This window comes from Mesoplodon mirus, assembly GCF_964341445.2.
Source record: "Mesoplodon mirus genome assembly, chromosome: 7".
In the NCBI taxonomy this organism is placed as follows: Eukaryota; Metazoa; Chordata; class Mammalia; order Artiodactyla; family Ziphiidae; genus Mesoplodon; species Mesoplodon mirus.
Window position 1 is genome coordinate 127,338,863 of NC_138983.1, and position 22,939 is coordinate 127,361,801.

The 22,939-nt window shown below is 47.5% G+C and overlaps 3 protein-coding genes, 1 long non-coding RNA gene and 1 pseudogene across 6 annotated transcripts; 3 read left to right on the top strand and 2 right to left on the bottom strand.

The window, feature by feature from the left end:
- Positions 1-111: 111 nt before the first annotated feature.
- On the bottom strand, positions 112-8,761 carry LOC309807427. Its single transcript, XR_014294564.1, has 4 exons — positions 8,681-8,761; positions 6,774-6,836; positions 5,861-5,921; positions 112-242 (listed from the first exon to the last, which is right to left on the bottom strand). It is a non-coding gene; the product is annotated as an uncharacterized lncRNA (long non-coding RNA).
- A 135-nt stretch (positions 8,762-8,896) lies between these two features.
- On the top strand, positions 8,897-17,604 carry CENATAC (centrosomal AT-AC splicing factor). 2 transcript variants are annotated; one of them, XM_082627958.1, is made up of 11 exons: positions 8,897-9,032; positions 9,175-9,338; positions 9,761-9,859; positions 13,466-13,532; positions 13,611-13,673; positions 14,020-14,084; positions 14,237-14,342; positions 15,386-15,416; positions 17,018-17,107; positions 17,180-17,312; positions 17,396-17,604. In XM_082627958.1, the coding sequence occupies exons 1-11, from the start codon at positions 8,913-8,915 to the stop codon at positions 17,457-17,459; spliced, it is 1,002 nt and encodes a 333-aa protein (XP_082484084.1). In that variant the 5' UTR covers positions 8,897-8,912; the 3' UTR covers positions 17,460-17,604. The 2 variants fall into 2 exon arrangements, with proteins under 2 accessions (XP_082484084.1, XP_082484085.1); XM_082627959.1 differs by lacking the exon at positions 17,396-17,604 and having other exon boundaries at positions 15,324-15,416; positions 17,180-17,301.
- Positions 12,084-12,670, top strand: LOC309808464 (enhancer of rudimentary homolog; annotated as a pseudogene). The gene has a single exon. The product of its transcript is annotated as an enhancer of rudimentary homolog (transcript).
- Positions 17,570-19,397, bottom strand: RPS25 (ribosomal protein S25). The gene is made up of 5 exons (XM_082627961.1): positions 19,287-19,397; positions 18,947-19,042; positions 18,202-18,385; positions 17,714-17,812; positions 17,570-17,619 (listed from the first exon to the last, which is right to left on the bottom strand). The coding sequence occupies exons 1-4, from the start codon at positions 19,287-19,289 to the stop codon at positions 17,718-17,720; spliced, it is 378 nt and encodes a 125-aa protein (XP_082484087.1). The 5' UTR covers positions 19,290-19,397; the 3' UTR covers positions 17,570-17,619; positions 17,714-17,717.
- A 48-nt stretch (positions 19,398-19,445) lies between these two features.
- On the top strand, positions 19,446-22,641 carry TRAPPC4 (trafficking protein particle complex subunit 4). The gene is made up of 5 exons (XM_082627960.1): positions 19,446-19,942; positions 20,106-20,280; positions 20,902-21,005; positions 21,651-21,777; positions 22,282-22,641. Exons 1-5 carry the CDS (start codon positions 19,768-19,770, stop codon positions 22,358-22,360), a joined length of 660 nt encoding a protein of 219 aa, XP_082484086.1. The 5' UTR covers positions 19,446-19,767; the 3' UTR covers positions 22,361-22,641.
- The last annotated feature ends 298 nt before the right edge of the window (positions 22,642-22,939 follow it).

Consider the following 22,939-nt stretch of genomic DNA (forward strand, 5'->3'; position numbering starts at 1 on the left):
AGGTGAAAGGCAAGAATTTCTTGACAAAAGGAGTAGCCAGACTTAAGTCTCATTTCCCCCATTTAAGCATTGGGGGTGAGGGGTGGGAACTCAGAGCTGAGAGGCATGGCCCTTCCATACTTCCGGTTTCAGTAGAAACCAGAGCACTTGTCCTTAGAGGCTGCAGATCACAGCTGGGCTGCTGTGGCTTCCTTGGTTGCAGTAGACCGTGTCCAGGGCAAGGCCAGCTGCCAGCTTCAGACCTGAGGGATAGGGAGAAAGCCAGGGGGAACAAGTAAGGAAGGAACGAGATTCAGAGCTGTGTCGGGATGCCATGGACATTCCCACAGTGCTTGAAGTTCCTGCTGGCTTTCCCACAGGGCTGAGATGACCCTTCTCATTCCCTCTCCTGCTCTTCCCTCACCCCACAACAGGCCTGTACAGAAACATGGCTCCAGCCTCAGACACTGTCCCGGGGGACTGGGCATCACTACTCCCCAGAGGTAGCAGTGGCTGGTGCGTGAGTCTCAAGAAGGGCACTGGCTCTCGGCTCTGATGTAGCTGCTTGCTGCTCCTGCATCCTCGTTCTAGAAGAACCTGCCTCAGGCAGCCACTTTCTCTTTAAGCTTGAGTGTCTTGATCAGGAAAATGAGTTGATGATGACTCTTTCTTTTTTTTAATTTTTTTAATTTTTGGACACACAGCATGGCATGTGGGATCTTAGTTCCCCTACCAGGGATTGAACCCGCACCCCCTGCAGTGGAAGCGTGGAGTCTTAACCACTGGACCACCAGGGAAGTCCCTGATGGCCCTTTCTTAGTACTGTACCAGCATGGAGATGGGGGGGATGGAGTAGGGTGCTTCATACCAAACCTGGCTCCCGGTTCTAAATAAATGGTAGCTGTTTTTTTGCTTCTTGTGATGTCCAGTTAGGACCCGCCTCCTTCCTCCAGGACGCTGGTGGGCTAGTAATGGCCTGGATTTACTTTCAGCACGTGGCAGCTCTCAGTGGGAGCCAGGACCTCGCTCCATCTCTGACTCCCCGCTCTGCTCCCGCTCAGCAGATCACCTGTCATCTCTCACTGTATCTTCTTTAGCACAGTTTTCTTAACATTTCTAAACTTCAGTTTCTTTTGCATGCAAATTGGGGATAATAAAAGTACACACTGGGCTTCCCTGGTGGCGCAGTGGTTGAGAGTCTGCCTGCCGATGCAGGGGACGTGGGTTCGTGCCCCGGTCCGGGAAGATCCCACATGCCGCGGAGCGGCTGGGCCCGTGAGCCATGGCCGCTGAGCCTGCGCATCTGGAGCCTGTGCTCCGCAACGGGAGAGGCCACAACAGTGAGAGGCCCGCGTACCGCAAAAAAAAAAAAAAAAAAAGTACACACAGATTTGATTTGGGAACTAAATAGGACAATGGAAAGTGTGTAGTCCTGTGTCTGGCATATTAACATTGAGTGCTTACAGTTGGACCAGACATCATTCTAAGTGCATTTGCAGGTTTAATCCATATAGAGGCCTTAAGGAGTAGGTACTGTTATTCTTCTCAGGCAGTTGAGTGTGATAGCTATTTAAGGAGTTGCCTTCATTTCTGTCCACTTATTCAGCCCTTAATCCCTTGCAGTCTATAGCACTATAAAATCAGACTGCCTCCTCCCTAGTCTCTGAAACATGGTATTCCTGAAAAGCATGGCCCATGCCCTATCTGACCAAAATCTTTACCTTTTTTTTTTTTTTTTTTTTTTGTGGTACGCGGGCCTCTCACTGTTGTGGCCTCTCCTGTTGTGGAGCACAGGCTCCGGACACGCAGGCCCAGTGGCCATGGCTCACGGGTCCAGCCGCTCCACGGCATGCGGGATCCTCCCGGACTGGGGCACGAACCCGTGTCCCCTGCATCGGCAGGCGGACTCTCAACCACTGCGCCACCAGGGAAGCCCCAAATCTTTACCTTTGAAGAAAGGCCCCGGTTCATCTGCTTGGTTGGCACGTTTTTGGTAACAGACATGCAGTCTTGCCCTGGTCACCTGTCCATCACCACAACCACCTCTGCTCTACCCACTCCAGCTTTGCATTCATTCTGGAATATGCACCAAAAGCGGCTCTAGGCCAGGGGCTCTCACTGGCCCTATGGTTGCCGCAAGGATGTGGGGGATTGGCAGGCCCAGGAGTGTCAAGTGTCAGTGCAGGAGGCAGTGTCTCACTTTAAAGAGCTGAGCCTCATACCGAAGGCCATTGAGACTGAGCTGAGCCAAGAACCTAACCCGGCTTTACACCTAAGCAGAAAGTATTTGTTGTGTTGTTTTATTATATACTGAATTTTCCAGGAATGCAACTCTTATGTAAAGTGGAGGAAGACTCTACTTTTTTTAGTTTGGAAGTTTTCTGAGAGTTGTTTGCCATTTCGGAAAATCACTTCACTGACAGCAAAGCTGCTCTGGTATTTAACTCACCAATACCACATGCCTGTATTGGTCTGTTTGTATTTGTTGTAATCATCGGGATTCTACATGTATAAACAAATATTTAGCTATTTCAAGGTAGCCAATATACAGAAAAAAGTATTTTCAGGACTGCCCTGGTGGCACAGTGGTTAAGACTCTGCACTCCCAATGCAGGGGGCCCGGGTTCGATCCCTGGTTAGGGAACTAGATCCCACATGCCTGCCGCAACTAAGGAGCCGGCGAGCCACAACTAAGACCTGGTGCAAATGAATTAATTAATAAATTAAAAAATCAGAATAGCTCTATATCCATTTTTAAAAAGGTATTTTCAATAATCATTTGAATGACATCTCTTTAAGCTATTCACAATAAGTATCTACAAATTTTTAACTGTCTCATATTTTCAAATATAGTTTATTGGACTTCCCTGGTGGCGCAGTGGTTAAGAATCCACCTGCCAATGCAGGGGACATGGGTTTGAGCCCTGGTCTGGGAAGATCCCACATGCCACGGAGCAACTAAGCCCGTGTGCCACAACTACTGAGCCTGCACACTATAGCCCACGAGCCACAACTACTGAAGCCTGCGTGCCACAACTGCTGAAGCCTGCATGCCTAAAGCCTGTGCTCCGCAACAAGAGAAGCCACCTCAATGAGAAGCCCACGCACCGCAACGAAGAGTAGCCCCCGCTCGATGCAACCAGAGCCACGTGCAGCAACGAAGACCCGACACAGCCAAAAATAAATAAATAAATTTATAAAAAAGAATATATATATAGTTTATCCATTAGAATACATTTTTATACATTTCTCTCCCTTTATTTTTCTGTTGTATTACCGTTAGAGCATTACAGTTTGATTTTTTTTTAATTGTATGTGTAGGTAGGTTATTTTATCAGTAAGGTTCATTTCAGGGTGGTAAAGACGGTCTTACAGAGTATTTGCTCCATTCCTAGGGTGTTAAGGCTGATGAAGTAGAAAACCACCAAACCAAGCAACGTATAAGTTATAGTCCCTGTCCCAGAGGCGCTCACCCTCAGTGACCTTGGCAACCAGTGAGGACAATACAATGGAATAAGTCCCGTTCATGTCCAAACCCCAGAGCCTAGCAGGAGGCCCATTAGGTAGTAAGAATGCTCTGTTTGCTGGGACTTGTCACAAGTAACTTCCCTAACAGGCAGATTCCTTGTTCTCTGGAAGCACAGAGAAGAGGGCAATTAGCGTGAGAGGAACTGGGGAAGACTTCTCACAGGAGACGTTAGCACGGGGTCTTTTTTCCAGGTCTGGAAAACAACAGCTAGCTCTTCTCCGGAAGTGATGTCCCCTGCATTGGCAAGCGGATTCTTAAGCACTGTGCCACCAGGGAAGTCCAACTCCCTTTTATTTTTAAAATGATGCTTAGCCACTCATTGAAAGTGGCTTGGAAGGGGGAAACATGGAAGCAGGAAGGCCTGTAGGGAGGTGACTGCAGGTGGCAGTAGAAATGGAAAGAAGCAGCCTGATTTGATGATATAGCTTGGAGGCAAAATCAACACGGCAACGGTCCTGACTAGATGCAGGAGGAGAAAATAATGACTCTGAGGTTTTTGGTTTGAATAACTGGATGAATGAGGAGGGGAAGCCTGTGTAGGAGCAGCAGGTTTGAGCAGTTTTGTGTTTAGAATGTGTGAGACATCAGGGTGGTTACATCAAGTTGATCACTGTTGTAAGTCTGGAGTTCAGAAGATAAGCCTGAGCTGAAGACGTAAATACATTTGAGAGTCAGGGGGATATAGACAGCATTTAAATCATACTCAAAGTACTGGTGTAGAAAGATATTCATAATACATTTTTAGGGCTTAAAAAAACAAACGTAGCAGAACAGTATGTTCGATATGATTCCAAAGGTGACAGAAACTATGTTTATATATATACAAGTGTGTTGTCTACGCACAGAAGATGTCTTAAAGAAAACAGGTATCAGACAGTAATAGTTATCTTTGGGGATTGGCGGGTGGCAAAAAGATATGGAGGCCAATCCATTTTTATTTATTTTTAAAATATTTATTGGGCTTCCCTGGTGGCGCAGTGGTTGAGAGTCCACCTGCCGATGCAGGGGACACGGGTTCGTGCCCCGGTCTGGGAAGATCCCACATGCTGTGGAGCAGCTGGGCCCGTGAGCCATGGCCGCTGAGCCTGCGCGTCTGGAGCCTGTGCTCCGCAGCGGGAGAGGCCACAGCAGTGAGAAGCCCGCGTACCGCAAAAAATATATATATATATATATTTATTTGGCTGTGCTGGGTCTTAGTTGCAGCACGCAGGATCTTTAGTTGCGGCATGCGGACTCTTAGTTGCAGCATGTGGGATATAGTTCCCTGACCAGAGATCGAACCTGGGCCCCAGGCATTGGGAGTACAGAGTCTTAGCCACTGGACCGCCAAGGAAGTCCCCCTTTTTATTTATAGCTTCGGCACAGGTTTTTTTTTTCTTTTTTAATAAGAAATCACTTTTTAGAATTTTTACATAAATAAAGCTATCCACTAGCCTGTTTTGTAGTTTGATACTCTAATTGTTAGGGAACCACTGACTGATACCACCCACCTTGGCCAGGCACAATGATAACCACTCGCATGAGTTGTCTCACAACAGGAGTTCCCAGTAAGGAACACGGTGCTGCCAGGAAAACTAACCAGGAGAATCTGGGAGGGGCCAAAAGGAGGGAGGAGACGCCAGCCCATAATATTGTCCTACCAACCTCTCAGAATCCTTTGCACTGGAATCCATCTTGGCTGAGAGACGCATGCGCCACCAGGAAGGACCCTGAGTCCGACCAAATATAGGCTAAGAAAGATGACTGGCCAGAGACAACCCTGAAAACTAACCCCATTACCATGAAACCTGAGACTGCGAGCCACATGGCAGAGCAGTTCTCCTGGGTTCCCTTACCCTGCTGCTCTCCACCCGGGTGCCCCTTCCCAATAAAGTCTTTTGCTTCGTCAGCACATGTATCTCCTCAGACAATTCATTTCCGAGTGTTAGACAAGAGCCCACTCTTGGGCCCTGGAAGGGGTCCCCCTTCCTGCAACATAATTAGCAGGCTGTTAGCTGCATGCTTCTGAGGCTCCTTCCCAGCACAGACCCCCACCCCATGGGCATGTTAACACCAGGGTGCCTGGAGTTTTGATGATTTAACTTAATTTGACAAATATTCATAGAAGGTCCCTTTCTGCTAGTTCTACTGAGTCAGGTATGATCAAGACACAGTCCCCGCACTTGAAGAGCTTTTTAACTACTGGGTTTTCAACTGACTACTAAACAAAACAACAAGAGGATGAGCAAAGGACCTTGGAGTTGAAAATTTAATTCTGCAGGATCCACTCTGGTAGGCTTCACAAAAGGGGTGACATTTCATTCATTCAATTATGAACTGATCTAAGAGCTTATGAATAGATTGAGAGCTTACCATGTTCCAGACAAAGTCACCAGCCTTGTGGAAATTCCATTCTAGTTCATATTTCAGAGCCCTATATAATAGAAAGAATTTATCAGGCAGAGCTGGAAAGAAGTAAATTCTAGGCAGAGGGGACCAAGGGCTGGAGATGCTAAAGTGCATAGGAGCAACAGAACTGCAGGAATATTGCCTGGAGGAGGGTGGCGGAGGGAAGGGTGGAGTGTGGGACACAAGACTGAAAAGGAGGTTAGGAAACTTAGTGTAAAATTCATGTTGCGAAATTTGGATATTTCCTGAAGGCAACTTAGAGACATTAATCGGGAAAGTCATTTTAGAGACTACCTTAAGACCAGCGTGTGGAGGATAAATGGAGCTGAAATACACCAGACCCTTGGAAACCAGTCAGAAAGATTTTACATGAATCTAAGCAAGAAAGGTAGGGAATTGAAATAAGGTATGGTCTATGAGTATAAAAGGTGGAGAAAAGATTTTAGACATCTCAGAAATCCAGTAAGACAGCTTGCACAGGGTGGATGTGGGGACTAAGTGAGAGGGAGAATCAAAGACAACTTACCGCAGGGACTTCCCTGGTGGCGCAGTGGTTAAGAATCTGCCTGACAATGCAGGGGACACCGATTCGAGTCCTTCCCTGGTCTGGGAGATCCCACAGGCCGCGGAGCAACAAAGCCCGTGCGCCACAACTACTGAGCCTGCACTCTAGAGCCCATGAGCCACAATTAGTGAAGCCCGTGCACCTAGAGCCCATGCTCCGCAACAAGAGAAGCCACCGCAATGAGAAGCCCGCACACCGCAACAAAGAGTAGCCCCTGCTCGCCGCAACTAGAGAAAGCCTGCACACAGAAACGAAGACCCAACATAGCCATAAATAAATAAATAAAAATTAAAAAAAAAAAAGATAACTTACCCCAAAACTCCAGGCTTTAGTTTAGCGGTATCATTCACTGGGAGGATGAAAACAGGGGATGACCTGAAGAGGAAGAAATTGAGTTCCATTCACACAGTCTAGTTCAGATGGCAGCTGAATGAATACTCAGTAATGGAAGACTTTAGGGAAACAGTTTCAAAAGCCAAATTGCAGAGGGCTGAAAAGTTAGGAGTTTAAGCAGATGGTAATAGCAGCTTTGGGACAAATGACGGAAACAGATGGGATGGCTGGGGTGTGACAGAATGAGAGGTCTTGGTAGGTCAAGTGAAGTAATATGTTGCCATGAGTGTGGTGGAAGTATTCCTGGGATCCAGTGGGTAAAGCGAAGTCAAGAGGACCTAAGACCTAGACCAGCGATTCTCAAACTTGACTGAGCATCAGAATCACCTGAAGGGCTCATTCAACCACAGAGTGCTGGGACCCACTCCGGAGTTTCCTATTCAGTAGGTCTGGGGTGGGGCCCAAGAATTTGCATTTCTAACAAGCTCCCAGATGCTGATGCTGCTGACTTGGAGGCCACACTTTAAAGGTTTTTAAATTTTTTTTTTTTTTTTTTTTGCGGTACACGGGCCTCTCACTGTTGTGGCCTCTCCCGTTGCGGAGCACAGGCTCTGGACCCGCAGGCTCAGCGGCCATGGCTCACGGGCCCAGCCGCTCCGCGGCATGTGGGATCTTCCCGGACCGGGGCACGAACCCGTGTCCCCTGCATCGGCAGGCGGACTCTCAACCACTGCGCCACCGGGGAAGCCCCAAAAGGTTTTTAAATTTTTAAACCTGGCCTAGAGCAAAGCATTTAGTAGCTGGCAGATGATGAATAATCTTCCAAGTGAATGGATAAGAGTACTCATATTCAGGAATGGAGGTCTCCCTGCGGTTAAAGACCAGATGGAAGGTAAGTCCACATGGGAGGATGGAAGACGATGGTCAGAGTAGAACTTCAGAGCTTGAATTCAGAGAAGGAGCAATTTTTGGTGGACAAGGTCCAGGATTACCCCTGCCAGGGGAGTGATGAGAGGTCAAGGAACTGAGAACTGCAAGGTCATCAAAATGGATCACATCTGGCAAAGGCCTGAGTCTAAAGGGAAGCTCCATCAGGAAGTCAAGATCTGAAGGGGAGTCTGGCTACTTTCTGGGTCTGAATTATGTCGAGCTGACTGGATGTGCCCACAGACACTGTAACCCATCCAGGTTAATGCGCCAATACAGGTAACAAATGTAAGGGAAGCCGGGGGCTCTGTGCCAGCTCTGTTTGCACATCCAATAAGTTAAGGTGTGGGCCAGGCCCCAGGCTTTTTGGAGGGAGTTCTAGGGTGGAGATCACAGTCTGGGGATTTCAGCCCTGGGAGGGAGCAATTCACCTTAGGTGCTAAGGGAGCAGGACACACAGGAAGGCTGTTGACTCTGGGAGAAGTGGCTTGTAGAGAATAAAGTTCCACTAGTTTAGCACGTTTACAGATTAAACACGTCTGCTAACCCTCAGCGATGACTCTGCACCCTTTATAGCTTTCCGTTTACAGCTTTACAGGAGCAACGTTCAGATCACCCCTGTGGGGTATGAGCGGTATCAGGTCTTCGATTAGGCCTTCAGCTTGTGCTCCCTACAGCCTGCTGGCAATGCCTCTGCCGCTTTCTACCTGCGTCACCTTCCACAAACTTACCTCCTCCTTCACGCCTCAGTTTCCCGCTTGTAAAATGCCAGTAATAACAGGACACCACACAGGGTTATTGTGAAGATTACCTGAGGTAGTTAAGGTAAAGCTCTGGACCCCCACTGAGCACCCTATAAATACTAGTTACGATTTGTTAAATTGCCTCTACGGGTCCTTGTCGGTGACCAGATACGTGCGCGGTCCCCCCTAACTGTTGCGTGCGCTCCTTCCCCTCACCTTTTCCAGCCAGACTGCACTTGGCGGTACTGGCGACAAGCTGGGTTTGTGCGCAGTGAGGGTTCCCGGAGAAAAACCCGCGCAACCGTAGTAGGACTTGCAGTGGCGCCTGCCGGCCGCTGGGGGCCGCGGGGGCCGCGGGGGCCGCTGGGTTCGCCCCGCCCCTGAGGGGTCAGAGGTCACCGAACGGCGAAGGAGCGGCTGCGCGTCGCAGATCCCCAGTCCTGGGTAGATGGCGCCGGCGGAGCGGTGCCCTGTTTGCCGCCAGACCTTCTTCTGCGGCCGCGGACACGTCTACAGTCGCAAGCACCAGCGGCAGCTGAAGGTGGCTTTGGAGCGGCTTCTGCCTCAGGTGCGGACGGGAGGCTGGAGGAAACCCTGGATCGGACGGGGCGGGAATGCGGGCGGGGCTGTGAGGGCCCGAGGGGGTGGGATCTGGGGGTCCCGCCGGGGTCCTACTTAGCCTCTTCCCCTTGGTACCCTTTCCGCGGCAGGTGGAGGCCGCCCGCAAGGCCGTCCGCGCCGCTCAGGTGGAGCGTTACGCGCCCGAGCACGAGCGGTGTTGCTGGTGCCTGTGCTGCGGCTGTGAGGTGAGGAAACACCTGAGCCACGGAAACCTGACCGTGCTGCACGGGGGGCTGCTGGAGCATCTGGCCAGGTGAGCGCCGGGCCGGGAGCCGCATACAACAGTCGTGTACGTTTGTGGGAGGGAGCGTTTAGGGTGGGTGAAAGGAAGAACGCTTTTGTGATTTGATTGAGTCATCGTGTAGGCATTGCCAGCCTTGAGGGTAGCGGGCTCACGGCTGCCATGGCCCCAGTGGTGTTGGGGGTCTAGCTGGGAAAGTCAGCTGGGCAGCTGGCTCAAGCAAGTTTCCCTCCCATCACTTCCTCTCAGATTCTCACATTTTTACTGGAAGGGGGAGACTGGAGACCTTGAAGAGACTACTGCCAGTGTTCTTCTCTCAGCCTTGCCCAGAGACAGAAACCCAGACGTCAGTTTGCATTATTTATCTAATGCCTAGATATCTGTGTAATATTCTGCAGTCTATCATTGAGAGTACTTGTCCTTTCCATTCTCAGTCCAGAGCACAAGAAAGCAACCAACAGATTCTGGTGGGAGAACAAGGCTGAGTTCCAGATGAAAGAGAAGTTTTTGATCTCCCCCCAGGATTATGCACGGTAAGTCACTACTTCACATGATGAAGTAGCAGAGTGTGGGTTCTCTGGGCCTTGTGTCAGGTACTGGAGCTTCCTCTACTGCTTGGGAAGTTTAGTAAGGACTTCATTAGTAACCATTGTCTTTGTAGCACTCGTTATCCTAGGCACCATATTGGACCCAAAAGAAATATGACAGAGTCCTTGAAAGGTTTATAATCTAGTTGCGGGGGGGGGGGATTTACAATGTATTTAGCAAATAGAGAATAGTGTGTAATTAAAGCTGACCATAATCAACTACTTAAATGTATGACACAGAAACTACTAAGGTTCTTTAGGAGCAGAAGATGCTTTTTATAGCGTGCAAGAAACTGGTGCTCACCCAGTGCCCACTTTTAATAGTTTTAGACTCTGTTTTAACTGGCCTCGGAGGACCTCAAGAAACCGGAGTGCAGGAAGCTGGACAGCACAGAGAGGGAATGAGCCCTGACTGCCTCAGGAAGAGGACTCAGGCAGCCTCACATCATCACTTTTATTGGGACCATATTGAGATTGTGGAGTGTGGAACCCAAGGGGATCCCAAGGCCAAAGTTAAGAAAACACATGGTGTTTGTTATTTCTTTCTACCCAATGTGGAGAATAATGAGGAAATAAGAAATGCCTAGATCCCACCACCTTGCTTTAAAATCTGTGGTTCAGACTGGGAGGAGATAAGAAACTGAGGCCACTCACTCCTCACACCCTGGCTCAGCTCCATATGGTTTTTGGTGGGTGAATAAAGGATAGTTGAGCAGCAAAGGTTATAATTGACAATTATGAGGATGGACTCTTTGAACTTTTTATTTAAATATAGTTTGACTTTTGAGCTTTATAAATTTCAAGCTCACACAAGACAAGACAAGGCCAAGCCTGACTGATTTGACCAGTAAAGATACAATGAGCCACTTTTATTATTTTTTTAATCTTTTTTTTTTTTTTTTTTTTTTTTGCGGTACGCGGGCCTCTCACTGTCGTGGCCTCTCCCGTTGCGGAGCACAGGCTCCGGACGCGCAGGCTCAGCGGCCATAGCTCACGGGCCCAGGCGCTCCGCGGCATGTGGGATCTTCCCGGACCGGGGCACGAACCCGCGTCCCCTGCATCGGCAGGCAGACTCTCAACCTCTGCGCCACCAGGGAAGCCCTTTTTAATTTTTTTTTTAATAAATAAATTTATTTATTTTTGGCTGCGTCTGGTCTTTGTTGCTGCGCGTGGGCTTTCTCTAGTTGCAGCAAGTGGGGGCTACTGTTCATTGCGGTGCGCGCGCGGGCTTCTCCTTGCGGTGGCTTCTCTTGTTGCAGAGCACGGGCTCTAGGTGTGCGGGCTTCAGTAGCTGTGGCTTGCAGGCTCTAGAGCACAGGCTCAGTAGTTGTGGCGCACAGGCTTAGTTGCTCCGCGGCATGTGGGATCTTCCCAGACCAGGGCTCGAACCCGTGTCCCCTGCATCAGCAGGTGGATTCTTAACCACTGCGCCACCAGGGAGGCCCTAATCATTATTTTTAAATATTAGTCTTTTTATTTGGCTGCATCAGGTCTTAGTTCCGGCATGCAGGATCTTCATTGCAGCATGCAGGCTTCTCTCTAGTTCTGGTGCGCGCAGGCTCCAGAGCACGTGGGCTCTCTAGTTGTGGCACGTGTGGGCTCAGTTGCCCTGTAGCATGTGGGATCTTAGTTCCCCGACCAGGGATCAAACCCAAGTCCCCTGCACCGGAAAGGGGATTCTTAACCACTGGACCACCAGGAAAGTCCCACAGTGAGCTACTTTTAGGTTCAGGCAGTTTGTTACATAGGCAGGGAAAAGAGTAAGCACAAAGTGCCAGCTTCCCAGGTTGTCCAACACACCCGAAGGACCATACTGATACAAATAGGGCTGGGTGACTGCAGTGTGAGCTGTGCGATACTTTTGCTGGGGAGCCAGGTCTAGACTGCAGCTACGTGTTTTATGTCTACAGCTCAAATCTGAGAGCACAAAGTCCCATACCCCATCAGAACTGGGAGTTGATGAGAAACTGTTTCATAATGGTTTCCCATGAGAGATAGGGAGACGAGTGGGAGATGGCCTCCTAGCAGTTCCTTTCAGGCCTCCTGTCCTCTTGTGTTCCAGGAGGATCACGCAGACCTTCAGCCAAAACTCTGATAAGCTGCAGTTCAAGGCTTTGCCTGTAAGGATACGTGCAAGGCCGCCAGGGCACCGTGATAGAGCCATTCCCCTACATAAATGTTTTACATACTAAAATTAGGCAAAAAGGCTATAAGCTCATGTGCGGAGGTGGAGTCGGCAGAGTAGTCGGCAGCGGCTGCAGCAAGAGTTTGGCGCCATGTCTCACACCATTTTGCTGGTACAGCCTACCAAGAGGCCAGAAGGCAGAACTTATGCTGACTATGAATCTGTGAATGAATGCATGGAAAGTGTTTGTATAGTGTATGAAGAACATCTGAAGAGAGTGAATCCCAACAGCCCATCACGTATGATATCAGTTATTTGATTTTATTGATGACCTGGAAGACCTCAGCTGCCTTGTTTACCGAGCTGATACCCAGACATACCAGCCTTGTAACAAAGACTGGATTAAAGAGAAGATCTATGTGCTCCTTTGTCAACAGGCCGGGAAATAGTTGAGTTTGGAAGCATTAGGGGGATGGGGGTGGGCTTGGAACACAGGTGTGTACAGAGTGCTGTAGTAGAAGTTTTGTATTATAGTAATCCGGTTTCCATTTTCGTATACACTAGCCAGGGTTGAATGTATTAGATGAGATGTGAGAATCTTGTTCAATCTGAAACCCCTTTTGCCCCCTTCTCCCCCCTGCTTTTTTTAACTTAAAACATTTTTATGATGATTTAGATGGAAGTTGGTTTTTGTCAGTTACTGTTGGTTCCAGTCCTTCAAACTGTTGGTATCTGCTTTGTAACATTCACTGTACTAAACCCTTCTTCAGATCGGGGTGGGGGGTGGTGACGCGGTTTAGTTATGTCCTCAAGACAAAGTCTTAGTGAAAAACGAATGTCCTTTAGTTGTATTTTCAAAAAATAATAAAATGAGGCAAAGACAGTTATATTAATTATGTATCAACTGATAACAATGACGAAATAAGAATTCAAGTAACATTTGAACACAAAAATCTGACTGTACACCCTTAGAAGGTTTTCTGAGGACTAATGAACTGCAAAGAAATCTTGAGCTTTGCTTCGTAGTCTTATTGTTGATAGCAGCATTGATGTTATTCGGATACCTTCGTATTGCAGGATAAAAACAACTGCAAATATATTGTCCTAAATATGGGACAATTTGGACATCAAGAAAGGGAAACTGGTTTTCTTAAGTATGGTAATGGTTTCATAGGCTGTTCCTGTTCCCAGGAGATGTATGCTGAAAAATTTAGAATTAAGTCTCATGTTCTTGGCAGAAAGGAAATGTGTTTAAGCGAACTGGAGCCAGTATGGCAAAATGTTAACAGTGAATCTGGGGGAGAGGTACATGGGTGTTCACTGTACTATTTTGTTTCTGGGAGTTTGACACTACTCAAAATTCAGGGAAAAATGATCTACTGAGGATCTTTTCACAACTGGCCGGGACTTGCCCTTTTTCTTTTTAGATTCAAGAAGTCCATGGTGAAAAGTCTGGATTCCTATGAGGAAAAAGAGGATGAAGTGATTAAAGAGGTGAGTTAAAGGAAAGGCCTCTGAAGGACCCAGCCCCCCCACCATTTTGTACCTATCTAAGCAGCCTCTCTCCCACAGATGGCAGCTCAGATCCGTGAGGTGGAGCACAGCCGGCAGGAGGTGGTTCGGTCTGTCTTAGAGGTTGGTTTCCCTCGGAGGAGCCAGAGCAGTATCCAAATCCACTGATTCCCGCTTCTCCCAGGTCCAACATTTCACCTACCAGCTCTTCTTCTGAGAATTCATGGACTCCATGCTTTATCTGCTCGGCTTGAATTCCCTTACCTGCCCACCAGGGGGCAGGCCTTTGTCAGTGGAGATGATGTGGGCCAGGCTGGGAGGGAGGAGGGAGGGAGGGAGGGAGGGAAGTTTGCAAGATATGGGCAGTACCCTCAATATGTCAATTTGTTTACTTCTGGAGGGTGGGAGCATGGCCTAGGCAAATTCTTAAGCATCCTAGACACATTTATTTTTCCTGAATCAAACTCAGCCTCAGACAGTGCCAGACCCAGAAGAGGGCTCTTCGGCACCTGGAAGCTGGAAAGGGACAAACAGGTAAGATTGTTAGGAAACCTCTTATTGGGAGTTCTGACATCTCTTAGAACATTCTGTAACTTTGGCTGGGAAAAGGGAACAAATCTCATCTTTGCTATCCTCATGGCTCAAGGACCTTGTCTGCCAGCCTGGCTCCTGTTTGTCTTTTTCAGCCAAGTAGCCTCCACCTCACAGCAGCCCTCATATGTGGACCTGCCACCAGCCCCAGAGCTTGACTGGATGGAGACAGGACAACCTCTGACATTCATTGGCCATCAGGTACAATGGATACGAAAGTTGGGAAAGGGACATTCATTGGCCATCAGGCACAGTGGATACGAAAGTTGGGAAAGGGCCAATGCCCCCTCAGTTCCCAGGACACCCATCTCTCCTGGCTTTTCTGTGTATTCTGGCCATTCCTGTCTTAGCAGGCTTTTCCCTCTTGCTGCCCTGTCCCATAGTATCACGTTTTTAGACTTTTTCCTCACCCTCCATGGTGATCTTATCCACACACTGCCCCAATTGCCACATAGAAGTACCAACTCCTAAATCTCATCCTGTGCAGAATCCACATTTCCAGCTCAATACGGGACATTTATAGATACCCCGCAGGTACCTGAAGCTAACCCCTACCACTCCTGTGTTTCCATTAACTGTAGATAAAGATTCTTATCCCCTCCTTTCTTTCATTTTTCACATTCCCTCAATGAGTATGTCTTATCTATTTTATCTCCTGAATACAAGCTGGTCTCTATTCCACCTTGGAACAATTCCTACTACTGCAATCTTGTCCCATACACAACAAAAAATAATCGCATCACCTGCTATCTTACATTCTATCCTCCAGCTGTGCTGTGCTCCTTGCTTTTGAACATGTAATTGCCAGTCTTAAATGGTATGCTTTCCTTCCCTCATCATCTACTTAACCCTCACCTTCCTTTAGCTCTTAGCTTGAATGTCACTTTTTCATGGAAAACTGTTACAAATGTAGCCCCATGTAAAAAGCTGTGAATGTAATTTGTGTAATTCATACTTCTCTTTCCCAGTAGTATGTATGCTCTGTAAAAAAAGGGTTTCGTTTACCTACCATCTAGTAGGCACTTATTTCTGGACATACCTGCTACTAAGACCTTGAGTCTGCTGAGGGCAAGACTGTCTTTCAGTGATTTGCCGTGCTCTGTAAGATTTACCATCAACCCAGTGCAGAACTAGCATCATGGCAGTGGTTCCCTCCACCTCCTGTAAACTTTCTTCCTCTAGGCTATGAGTATCCTGTCATCTCTTGGCTTTCTTACGATTTTCCCCCCCATTTCCAACTACAGGATACACCAGGAATTGGTAACATCCACTCAGGTAAGACCCACGGCAATGTTTCTCAAACTGTAAGAAGCTTTTTTTTTTTTTTTTAAAGAATAAAGTTGATTAAGATACAGTATTGTCAGTGAACTTGGGATCTTTGAGACACACCCGAGTTCTAGGCCTTTCACTGGTAGAAGGGTATCAAAGACACCTATGTGAAATGCGTCTGAGTAACTCAGCAAAGTAACAGATGTACGTTCACCTGTTCACCGGATTTTTTTTTTTTTAACTTTCAGATCTAAGGTGCTTTAAAGTTAGAAGGTATCAGACATGGTAATTCTTATAAGGGTTTTTGTTCAACCACTATATGAGTGTGCATTAAAGTGTTTTTTGAAATAATACACTTAATAGTGAAAATAAAGAGTATAAACTAAACGAAGTCCTACTGTATAGCAGAGGGACCTATATTTAATATCCTGTGATAAACTATTATGGGGAAGAATATGATAAAGAATACATATATAACTGAGTCACTTTGCTGTATAGCAGAAATTAACACAACATTGTAAATCAACTAAACGTCAATAAAATAAATTTTAAAAATAAAACTCGCTGCAATTGAGGGCCAGAGAAGTCTCTATACCCAGTGCCCACCATGGCGTTAGCCACGCTATAGCCACTCGTCTCCTTGTATTTCAACTAAGGGAAAAAATACTTTGCTTGAAAAACGGAAGATTACAAACTTTAGCATAATAAATTACGTTTTTCCAAAGTAAAGCAGCATCTGATGAAGGATGTGTATTCTCAATATATGAAAACTTCTCAACACTCAATAAAGGCATATAAAAAGATGCTCATCAAAATGGCTAAAACTAGGACTTCCCTGGCAGTCCAGTGGTTAAGACTCCGCACTCTCAATGCAGGGAACAGGGGTTCAATCCCTGGTCAGGGAACAGTACCACATGCCACGTGGCATGACCAAAAAATTAAAAAAGGCTAAAGACTGACCATTTATATATGCAAGAACTCTCATACACTGCTGGTGGGAATGCAAAATGGCATAACTACTTTGGAAAACACTTTGGCAGTTTCTTTAATAAAAGCTGAAAGAACAAATCCCAATGTGCCTCAGCAAATGAACACTTCAAAAAATAATAACAAAGAAGGAACGATTGAAAACACGTGTAAAACAAAAACCTCGAAGTAACTATGCTAAAAGGTACACAAGGGTACATAATATATTCCATTTATACAAAATTACAGAAAATGCAAACTAACCTATAGCAACAGAAAGCACGTCAGTGGTTGCCTGGGAAAAGGGGTATAAGGGAGGTGTGCTAGAAAATACTTTGAAGGGTCACAAGGATACATGGTGGTGATTTCACCCCAAACATTTCAAATTGTACACTTTAAATGTGTGTAGTTTGTTTTTTGTCGGTCATGCCTCAGTACAGCGATTAAGTATCAGCACCTTTTAAATTAGCCTAGGCCCCTCAACTTCCCATGGTCCAGAATTCCTGGATTTTGTTTACGAACATTTATAGTTTTCAATTAAGTAGGAACTTATAGCTAGCTATGTTCCACAATAGCCTGAAGGTTAAAAACAACTTTTTTTAAGTGCTTTCATTTCTGCTTAAAGGGTTTTCCTTTTCCAGGTGCCACACCTCCCTGGATGGTCCAAGATGAGGACTGTAGCTTTGGGAACCAACAAATAGGACCCTCCTATGAAGAGTTTCTCAAAGAAAGTAAGTTAACTAATTCAGAAATGGGGATGGGTTCTTTAAGTCTTCCTACTCAAATAAAACTGCTTATTGTAGAGGAAAAACAGAAATTGAAGAAACTCCCACCAGACAGAGTTGGGGCCAATTTTGATCATAACTCCAGTACCAGTGCAGGCTGGCTGCCCTCTTTTGGCCGGGTCTGGAATAATGGACGCCGCTGGCAATCCAGGTATGGGCCCAGTGCCAGGACCCCAACCCACTCCCCCTTGGAGATCTCACCCTTCGTCCTGCTAACCCTTCATTTCCTTTCAGGCATCAATTCAAAACTGAAGCCGCAGCAAGAAACAAACAGCAGTCACATAAAAAGAAAAGTTAATGGTTTCCTAATACATTTTCAACCACCATAATGCTCAAAGCCAAATCAACAAGCCGATACCTACTATTACCCTTTGTAACTGCCTTCCTTAGGAAACAAGACATGCCCACTTATTTGATTTAATAAAGTTTTATTTTTCAAAATATACAGCTGGTGGGACCTGTAAAAAAAAAAAAAATTCAAGAATCAGAACTATAGAGGCTTGTGAAGGGATGCATACTTCCTATACCATGAACCCCTGGGTTCTTGCTCACCTGTTCATGCATCTTCACCTGCAGCTGGAGCATCTCCACCCTTGGTATTTCTGGTGTAAATTACTTGAGCTCTGTGCTTTGAAACCAGTTTAATAAGTCCTAGAAAGAAAGCATAAAATTTTCAAACAATAGTACTATGAAATACTTAATAAGGCACTAGAAGTATTTGTTTTATATCCCATCCCAAAAGAGAAATGCTGAATTTAAGCATGAGTTTAGAAGGCATGCCTACATTTCTTGGTTATAATCTAATTTGACTTACCCTTTTAAAACAAGGGACTCACCACCTGCTCTTGGGATGGCCACCTTCACAGCACTTTACTATAACTTGAAAATCACTGTTTCCATTATTGGGCACTAACCAATAACCTAGGTAACATGTTAGAATTACATTACTAACAACCACCTATTGCATTTAAGATGGCTAGCACGGTCAGGCCAATTTAAGGTGCAAAATCATACAAATCAGTACAACACACCCCTCTCACCTTTACTAAGCAGCTCCTGCAGGGCTGCCCTGGCCAGGGAGCCACGAATCTTCAGTCTCTCAGAGACAACAGCTGGAGTTATAAGCTTATAGTTGGGAACTTCTTTACAGAGTTTGTCATATGTTGCTTTGTCAAACAAGACTAGGTTATTGAGCTTGTCCCGAACTTTGCCTTTGGACCACTTCTGCTCACCAAAAAAAAAGAAAAACAAAAAATCAGTGCTCCAGTTTTTCCCTCCTCTGCAACAACCTGCCTCAAAGAATTGTTACTTGGTTGTACGGCTACACTGAGAGAGTGGCTCTATTCCTTGGCCTGCAGAGATCTATGAAATGCAGAATTTGTAGAAACTCTGCAAATTAAGATTCAAATAATTAGAAAGCCAGACTTCAAAGTAAAGAGAGACCCTGGTTGTCGTTAAAGGCATCAAAGACACATCTGGTTGCGGGGGAAAAACCTATTACTGAAACTTTCGGATACTGACTGAGCCCCACGGAACCAATTAAAATAACACTATGTGCTGCGTATCAAAAATAAATGCTCTGTACACATCTGTTTAGCTTCCAAACATCATATATCACCCCATTCTCCAAATGATGAAAAGACAAAATGGTGATAAAAGCATAAGCTGTAATCACCTGACTCTAGACCCCACAACCTTACAGGCCATCTGCTAGATGTCACTTAATATATCGATAAGGGACGGGTGCCCGCAGCCTCCCTCAACGTTCAAGCGATTCACTCCTACCTTCTTTTTGGCCTTGCCCCCAGATTTGTTCACTGGGTCTTTGTCTTTCTTGGCCGACTTTCCGGCATCTTTCTTCTTCTTGTCATCCTTGGGCGGCTACAGAAGAAAAGCGGGAATGCGGCCAGGTCTCAAGGCAGCCCCACGCTCCCCCTACCCCTGCGCCCCACCCCCCCCGACCCCCGCCCAGACTCCACTGCCGGAGCACATGGGGGAAGCAATAGCCCGCCCGCCTCGACACGCGGCCCGGCAGTTCTGGGAGCCCTCCTCCGATGCCGCCCCAAATGCGCGCCGGCACCGCCGGCTCCCAGAACCACGCCGGCTCACCCCGAACAGAGCTCACCATAGCGAAGCCAGGAGAGCAACTGGTACCACCTCGCCTCGCTAAGATGTCGGACAAAAAGGAAGTGCGTCTAGCGAAGAAACCCAGAAACCTCCGCCTGCAGCCAGTGCTTCCGGGGCAAGGGGCGGGACCGCGCGGAGGAAGTCCGGAGGCGCAGGCCTGGCTGGCTGCGGACAGTGCGAGTTCACCCTGCAGCTGGAGGCACTCGAGGCTGCCCCTACTTTTTGCGCTTTGCGGCTAGTTGTGAGGCAGTCACACGTTGCTGTTTCCTGACACTAAAAACCTGGGAAAAGGGACGGAAAACAATTTTCTAGATCCCGACAGCTAACTTCCCAGCGTTACTGACAGCCAGGCGTGCTCCAAGTGCGCAAGCGCCGCAGCGGGCCGCGCTCCGTGGTCGAGAGGGGACGCGCGGCCGGGGCGCCGGGGGCAGGTCCTGTGCTGCGGTTCCGGGGCGGGGCCCGCAGTCGCAGCGGCAGCAATGGCGATTTTCAGTGTGTTTGTAGTGAACAAAGCTGGAGGCCTCATTTACCAGTTGGACAGCTACGCGCCACGGGCCGAGGCTGAGAAAACTTTCAGTTACCCGCTTGATCTGCTGCTCAAACTGCATGACGAGCGTGTGCTGGTTGCCTTCGGCCAGCGCGACGGCATCCGGGGTGGGTTAGGCTCGGGCCCGGAGGGCGGGACCCGGTGCCGTCGTTGTGGGCAGGTGTCTCTGGGCGGGGGGCGGAGGGGGTGAGGAGTTGGGGCCGGGTCCATTGTCCCCTTGGCGGGATCCCCAAGCTGAGGCTTCGTTGACGCTTAGCCTCGGCTCTGCAGTGGGCCACGCAGTGCTGGCCATCAATGGTGTGGATGTGAGCGGCAAGTACACGGCCGATGGGAAAGAGGTGCTGGAGTACCTGGGCAACCCTTCTAACTACCCGGTGTCCATTCGATTCGGCCGGCCTCGCCTCACCTCCAATGAGAAGCTCATGCTGGCCTCCATGTTCCACTCGTAAGTCTCACAACCCTTCCTAGATTTTGTCGGTCTGCACTTGGCTCATAGACTGGCTGGATTAATGTGGTTCTGCGCTCAGAGACTTCCTGAGCGGCGGTGCTTACCTTTCTCCTTCTGAGTCGTCAGTTCTTGTGTCACGAGAAGAACTGATCCCGTATGTCTAGGCTGTAGGCAATGCTGGCAGAGGTGTGATTTTGTTTGCTGAAGTCACCTTCTCTTTTCTGAGTCTTAAGTTTCTTCATCTTTAAAGTAAGGCAGTTGAGCTAAATGATCTTTAAGATCTTTTCTTGCTGTCAATTATGGTATGAGATGTGCTGGATATGCGTAGTCACGGGGTGAGTAAACGCGGCACATAGTCCCAGAGTGTTAATTTCACCCACAGTTTTCGATGTACAATGTTTTGTAGCAAAGTATGAATGTAAAATACATGCAGAATTCAAAGAATTTTTAAGAAATTTTGATACTGCCGCCAGGCAGTTCATACAGCTGCTTCTGACTATCTCAAGCTGTAACTTGAACTCTTCAGAAGATAAGGGTCATTTCAGCGGAAAAGTTCGAGAAGCACTTCTCCCTTATAGCAATGAGGTGCATTCCCAACTTTGCCTCCTTTGCACATAGGCTGTTCGCAATCGGCTCCCAGCTGTCTCCTGAACAGGGCAGCTCAGGCATTGAGATGCTGGAGACAGACACATTCAAACTGCACTGCTTCCAGACATTGACAGGTACGCACCTCTAGACAGGTCAAGGGGATGTGATGGGGCAGGTTGGGAGAAGGGATTGACCCAAGTTGGGTTTGGTAAGCAAGGGAGTGTTGGTGAGCCTTTTCTGGGACAACTGCACAGACAGTTACTTGTTTTGTGAATCTAAAGCCAATATTTAATCTGACGCCAGTTTTGTCCATGCCGCTGAGCGTGCTCAGCCTTGTTTATCCTGTCCACAGATAAACTCACCTTAGTGTTATCTCATGTTGCACACGTTTTGGAAGGTGTGTTGTTCCAAAATGAAATTTGAATGTGAAATGGAAATGACCTTTGGATCGTGAGTGTCACTGCATCACTCCCTGAAGGCAGATCATTGGAAACTGCCTGAGTTTGTTCCTTGCCTGGCACTTTCTGCTGAGGGGCCCCCAGGCCAGAAGTAAGCGACAGAGCTAGAACCCAAAGCCTGGTCACTCAGTCAGCTGGGTGATGCAACAAAGTCATTTCACTTCTCTGCTCTCACCTGTAGATTCAGAATCTTGCTTTTCGTGCTTTATGTAGCAATAAGGATAAAATTTACGTGGGCGTATGGAAGTGCTGTACAAACAAAGGGCAGCATTCTGTGCTGCATTCTCTACGCTTTGGTAATTATTACTGGTCCCTCTCCAGGGATAAAGTTTGTGGTCCTGGCGGATCCTAGGCAGGCTGGGATAGATTCTCTTCTCCGAAAGATTTATGAGATTTACTCAGACTTTGCCCTGAAGAATCCATTTTACTCCCTGGAAATGCCCATCAGGTATGTGGTCCCACTTCCCAGATTCTGGTCAAAGCCTCCTTGTTCCCCCTCCCTGTGTGCTTTTCCCCAGTGTCATTTTGAAGTGTAATAGAGTTATTTTTTTATTTATTATTTTTTTTGCGGTACGCGGGCCTCTCACTGTTGTGGCCTCTCCCGTTGCGGAGCACAGGCTCCGGACGCGCAGGCTCAGCGGCCATGGCTCACGGGCCCAGCCGCTCCGCGGCATGTGGGATCTTGCCGGACTGAGGCACGAACCCGTGTCCCCTGCATCAGCAGGCGGACTCTCAACCACTGCGCCACCAGGGAAGCCCTAGAGTTATTTTTAAATGAAACAAAAGTAACTAGCCTTTCACTTATTTATTTTTTGGAGAAACCAAAGACTTCCTTTGGGGTTTATGTCTTTCTTCAAGCAGAGTTTCCACTGCCTCTGCCTCTGCACCCAAGGTGGGGAGAGAGCCAGGCCTCACACTTTGTCCTTATTTTTGCTTCCTGGGTCTGGCCTAGGTGTGAGCTGTTTGACCAGAACCTGAAGTTAGCCCTGGAGGTGGCAGAGAAGGCTGGAACTTTTGGACCTGGGTCTTAGGCTGAACCTGCAGTGGACCCCTCTCCAATCCCCGCATATTCTTGAGAGATCCTGCAACAGGGGTCCTGCTGTTTCCACTCCGATGGCGAACCCAGCGGCATTTGTTAGTGCACTTGAAAATGGGAGGTTGCTGAGCCTGATGACATGCACTGATGCCCGAGCCTTAATACCATGCTCTCTTTCCTCCTGTATCTATCATGGTCCTACTTCCCAACTCTGTACAGATTATTTATGGAGGAGGTAGGCCCATAAACGCTATAATAAACATTCCTTTGATCTCAGTGTTTGCTATCCTAATTGATGGTTTGGGGAAAAAGCCTCAGGAGGGGAGACAGGAATGATAAGGGAATTCTGGGAAAATGAGATACTATGTTCTAGTAGAAAAGAAAACAAATATATGTTCATTAAGTGAATGAATGAACATGGGACTTTGAATCAGGAGCCTTGGTCCTAGTTCCAGAATTGCTACTGACTTCCTAGGTGGTGGGTATGGTGGTGATGACGATAGTGAAAATGATGATGGAATATTTATCAAGTGCTTACAGCCACGTTTTACTGCTTTATCTCAATCCTCTCCCT